The sequence below is a fragment of the Histoplasma capsulatum genome, genomic scaffold, assembly GCF_000149585.1.
Source record: "Histoplasma capsulatum NAm1 scaffold_5 genomic scaffold, whole genome shotgun sequence".
Lineage (NCBI taxonomy): Eukaryota > Fungi > Ascomycota > Eurotiomycetes > Onygenales > Ajellomycetaceae > Histoplasma > Histoplasma mississippiense.
The window spans coordinates 1,898,329-1,903,188 of NW_001813978.1; the positions used below are offsets into that span (position 1 = coordinate 1,898,329).

Genomic DNA, 4,860 nt, shown 5'->3' on the forward strand with positions numbered 1-4,860 from the left:
TCTTACTCTTTTTTTCAGTCACTTCATCAGTGTCCTTCATTTCCACGTCACTACCAGCTTCATCAACATCGATGTCCGCTAAGACAGCATCCATAGCATTTTTCTGTAAAAAAAAAAAGGGAATTAGCATATGCAATTCTATTAATACCGACTTGGGCGCATAATAAGAATACGTACCATTGCGACTTCATTCTTAGTTGGGGCAGCTCCAGTAGCATAGAATTCCAATCTCTCCTCAACTTGTTGCTTAAGGGCATTGCCAAACTTGGTGGACGGGGTTTCAGAGAAGTTATCAATTCTTGATGCGATGGAACACTTGTTGGCCAAGAACCTGGAGATTCTGCCCTTGTTCTTGGGACCGGCGCGGCCTATGAAAGACGAATGGTATAGCAGTCCGTACTTGGGGGTATTTCCCTTAGTCTTTAAGGCTCTGAAAAGAGCCTTCTCCGCACCAAGAATCTGCACGGTTGAGGCCGGGTATTTGGAGAGGTTGGTCAAACTGCCCGCATGCGAAATCAACCGCGCCCCAACCACTTCGCCAATCAGGGCCGCCAAATTTGGTGCAACAACGCTCATCTTTGATACCAAATAGGCGTGCAAGTTTTTACGATACGTCGACAAACTCACAACGCGCTTAGCAAAGGCAAGTATATTCTCCATGTCTGTCGGTGAAATATCTTGTCCCATACTGTGCTTGGCTGCATCAATAACGCTCCTGGCGATACCCTCATCATCATCAACTATAGCAGCCAAATCGTGTAGCCTCTCCTCTGTTAAATCGTTCTTGTTCTGAACAAAAAGCGCGACACGGGCGTAGCGCTGGGTTATCGGATACGATTTTGATGAGTTCGGGGAAATGCCACGAGTACCATTCCCTGACTCTCATAGAGAATGTATTTATTGCTTTGTCCAGCTGGTCAAGAATTGCGATTGCTTGAATGATATGGTTGTCATCACGCTGAACTGAGAATTTGACCTTGGGCTCTTTGAATACGCGTGACCAAGACCAAGCTGCGCAGTATTCAGATCGCCTTCACGGAGTTGCTTAAGGAGTTTCCCAGCATGTAACCGAATTCCTCGTAGCATATCCTGGACAACATCGCTAGTGTCTCCAGTTTCACAGTCCACAAACGGGAAGGCCGCTTTAATGCTTCCAGCAAGTGCTTTATCGGACACACCCAGCACAACCTTCTTTTTCTTGTTCGGTTTCGGTAAGTTCAAGTCCAAGAACGAAACGAGTGTTTCAGAGGCAACACCTTCAGAAATGTCGTTAATCTCGCCAAGCGCCTGCTTGTTGTTTTTTAAGAAAATGTGAGTTAAACCTTCAAAAAAAAAAAAAAAAAAAAAAAAAAAAAAAACCAATTGAGATTGAAATACATACTCAAAAGGCAAGAAACTGGTCAATTCAACCATCTTCCCAAATTTCGCAAGGTCTTGTAGGTTGTCTTGCACCTCCTTCAACTTATTTCCCACAGTGTCGGCTTGGTGAACGACCTTGAATAGGGAGTAGCCTATTGGGCCCTCGAAGAGGAGAAAATCAGCCATCGCGCGGTGGTCAAATAAGTACAAATAGAAAGTATCTCCAATCCACACAGACGAAATAGCCCGATAGAGAGGGTGGCAGGCTGACGGGGCCGAATCGATGTAATCACGTTGATGTTGATTCTCGAGTGGTGATTTTTTTTAGTGTTGCTCCAATTTTTTTGGCCACAACCTCACTAGCGCGGAACCTCAATGTGGGATTTCCTAAGCTTCGTCTTTGGGTGACCAAGCGGGCAATTCTGCTGGTTTCCCAACATCACCAAATACATCACCACATCACTGTCTACTATTAATTGACTTCGAGGGGACACGATTCGGATAACTCCTAATTTCAGACACAATGTCTGCGACTCAGCTGCTAAATCCAAAAGCAGAATCACGAGTAATACTCCTAATATCCTGCTCCAGTGTGCTGTGGCTGATATCTTGTATAGCGGAGAGGGGAAGCTTTAAGGGTGAACATCAGCGCCGGCGAGGGCCTTCAAGATGTCCTGAAATCGAATCTTGGTCCATCAGGGACCATAAAAATGTACGTTATATTACCTTTGTTCTGTCGATAGTCTACTGACAAGCCGATATAGGTTGGTTGATGGGGCTGGTGCGGTACGAATACTCTCAGATTTACTTATCCATCCCGATGTTCCTGCGTGCTGATGGTCTGTGAAATAGATCAAACTTACAAAAGATGGGAATGTGCTTCTTCGAGAGATGGTTTGTACCTATTCCCTCCTGTTTACTGATTTATTTGCTAACTGACTCGCATAGCAAATTCAAAACCCTACAGCGGTAAGACGCCGCCACCGCGCTCCCCATTTATTCTATTGCTTATAATACATTTTATAGGTCATGATTGCGCGCGCGGCTACGGCGCAAGATGATATCACCGGAGATGGTACAACATCAGTAGTTCTCCTTGTCGGGGAGCTGCTCAAGCAAGCTGATCGACATCTATCTGAGGGCTTGCACCCGCGTGTGCTTACTGACGGGTACGAAATTGCTAAAACTGAAGCACTCAAGGTATGAATTTAATTCGCGCTCTTGTCCAATGCGAATTCTAACAGTTTTTTGTAGTTTCTTGACAAGTTCAAAATCCAGAGAGAAATCGACCGGGAACTGCTCCTCTCCGTTGCCCGAACCTCCCTCTCTACGAAATTGAATGGTGCCCTAGCCGAAAAATTGACTCCTTCTATTGTCGATGCGGTTCTTGCCATTCACCGGCCTCCTAACAAGCCTGATCTTCATATGATCGAGATCATGAAGATGCAACATCGAACCGCTTCCGATACCCAACTTATTCGAGGCCTTGCCTTGGACCACGGAGCGCGTCATCCGGATATGCCAAAACGGGTCGAGAATGCCTTTATTTTAACGTTGAATGTTAGTCTGGAGTATGAAAAGTCGGAAATTAACTCTGGTTTCTACTACTCCACCGCGGAACAGAGAGATAAACTGGTTGAAAGCGAGAGGAAGTTCGTGGACTCGAAGCTGCGGAAGATTGTCGAGCTGAAGAAGCAAGTTTGCGGTGATGATCCAAAAAAAGGCTTTGTCGTTATTAACCAGAAGGGTATCGATCCTTTGAGCTTGGATGTGCTTGTCAAGAACGGAATACTTGCCCTGCGCAGAGCAAAGCGTCGAAATATGGAACGGTTGCAACTGGTGTGTGGTGGCACTGCACAAAACAGCGTTGACGGCCTTAAACCAGAAGATCTCGGGTGGGCGGGTCTCGTGTATGAACATCAACTAGGCGAGGAAAAATTCACATTTATTGAAGATGTCAAAGATCCGAAATCGGTTACCATCCTCATCAAGGGTCCCAACCAACATACGATCACGCAGATCACTGAAGCTGTGAGAGATGGTCTTCGCTCTGTATATAATACTATAGTCGATGGCTGTGTTGTTCCCGGAGCCGGTGCATTCCAGGTTGCCTGCGCTGCGCATCTTTCGTCCGAAGCGTTCAGGAAAACTGTCAAGGGAAAAGCCAAATGGGGCGTTAGTGCCTTCGCCGACGCCCTGCTCATTATCCCCAAAACTCTCGCCGCGAACTCTGGCCACGATATTCAAGATTCACTTGCGGCGCTGCAAGACGAACAGAGTGAAGGAAGTGCTGTCGGACTTGACCTCACAACAGGAGAACCGATGGACCCCGTCCAGGAGGGTGTATTTGATTCCTTCAGAGTTCTCAGGAATTGTGTCGCCTCAAGTGCCGGTATTGCGTCGAATCTCCTGCTCTGCGACGAACTTCTTAAGGCAAGACAGATGGGGAGGTCGGGCGGTCCAGCAGGAATGGATGAATGATTTAGGCAAATAAAACATACCGGAAATAGATGCGTGATAAATAGCTGTATTTGAATAGATACTCACCAGCTATCGACATAGGCGTACCTTAAATCTTGACAAAAATAATGCAATGAACGAACAAGTTGCCAGTCATGCTTACAATTTGTTGGAGCTTCAAAAATGAAAGGAATTCCCGTGTTTACTATCATCGTGCATTTTCCTCTTCTTTATACTAGATCATGCTTACGTTCGTGTAGCAGAGAAGCTACTGAAGGATGGATAAAAGCTCATAAATTGAGGTTTATCAAAAACCGGGTATCTTCCATAAACTTCATAAAGTTTCCTATGCCAACTCCCAATGAAACCACCAGATACATAATAACGCCTTTCTATTCCCACCATATCATGCATGACATGCCTCATCGCATCAATCTCCACTATCCGTCTCCTCGTCTTCCTGGTCTTCGTCCTCAGGCGCCCATTCGCCCAAAAACCCTTCTTCCGCAACGGGATCCTTCAAGTCAACTCGATGAATCTTAGCCCACTCCAAGACACTTTGTTTCCTCACTACCGCTTCAGCAGCATCGCTATCTACCACCCCAGTTGCTGTCGTCGTAGTTGCCGTCGACGACAAGGAAGCTCTTTTACGCTTCTTTCCCGGCTTTTCCGTCTCCACGATCCCCATCTCTTTGAGTGCCGTAATGACGTCCTCAACCAGCATTCCTGTTGCCTGGCCGATTTCGCGAATCGTCATCTCCTCGCGGGCAACTTTCCTCTTCGCACCCTTTGAGCCACCACCCATCGGCCTTGGCGACCACGACGATGATGTGGATGCAGATGCAATATTGCGGCCATAAGGCTCAGCACCAGGCGGACCCAGAAGGAAAAACCTCGAGATCCTCTCCTCCCAAAATCTTACGTAGCTCCTCCGTCCCATCTCACTAAGTGGTCGTTCTGGGCCGCCAATGGTTCCTCCCTCTCCCACTCCCACGCACTCCATCTCATGCCTTATAGTTGGTCTTACCCCCATCAGCAGCT

General features: G+C 46.9%; 4 protein-coding genes across 4 annotated transcripts in view; 1 reads left to right on the forward strand and 3 right to left on the reverse strand.

Moving 5' to 3' along the window:
* The window catches only part of HCAG_05421 (hypothetical protein), a gene marked incomplete at both ends in the record, with an annotated part of 1,947 nt that extends 1,371 nt beyond the window's left edge, over positions 1-576 (reverse strand). Inside the window, 2 exons of the mRNA XM_001539904.1 lie at positions 7-103; positions 178-576. Of these exons, the coding sequence (XP_001539954.1) occupies positions 7-103; positions 178-576 (496 nt within the window). The remainder of the gene's footprint in view (positions 1-6; positions 104-177) is intronic.
* A 321-nt stretch (positions 577-897) lies between these two features.
* On the reverse strand, positions 898-1,545 carry HCAG_05422 (hypothetical protein; the record flags this gene model as incomplete). Its single annotated transcript, XM_001539905.1, has 2 exons — positions 898-1,287; positions 1,378-1,545. The coding sequence occupies 2 exons, from the start codon at positions 1,543-1,545 to the stop codon at positions 898-900; spliced, it is 558 nt and encodes a 185-aa protein (XP_001539955.1).
* Positions 1,546-1,882: 337 nt separating this feature from the next.
* Positions 1,883-3,840, forward strand: HCAG_05423 (T-complex protein 1 subunit zeta; the record flags this gene model as incomplete). The annotated part of the gene is made up of 7 exons (XM_001539906.1): positions 1,883-1,924; positions 1,977-2,071; positions 2,124-2,145; positions 2,212-2,253; positions 2,308-2,328; positions 2,386-2,559; positions 2,614-3,840. The coding sequence occupies 7 exons, from the start codon at positions 1,883-1,885 to the stop codon at positions 3,838-3,840; spliced, it is 1,623 nt and encodes a 540-aa protein (XP_001539956.1).
* Positions 3,841-4,249: 409 nt separating this feature from the next.
* Positions 4,250-4,852, reverse strand: HCAG_05424 (predicted protein; the record flags this gene model as incomplete). The annotated part of the gene is made up of 1 exon (XM_001539907.1): positions 4,250-4,852. One exon carries the CDS (start codon positions 4,850-4,852, stop codon positions 4,250-4,252), a length of 603 nt encoding a protein of 200 aa, XP_001539957.1.
* Between the last annotated feature and the right edge of the window lie 8 nt (positions 4,853-4,860).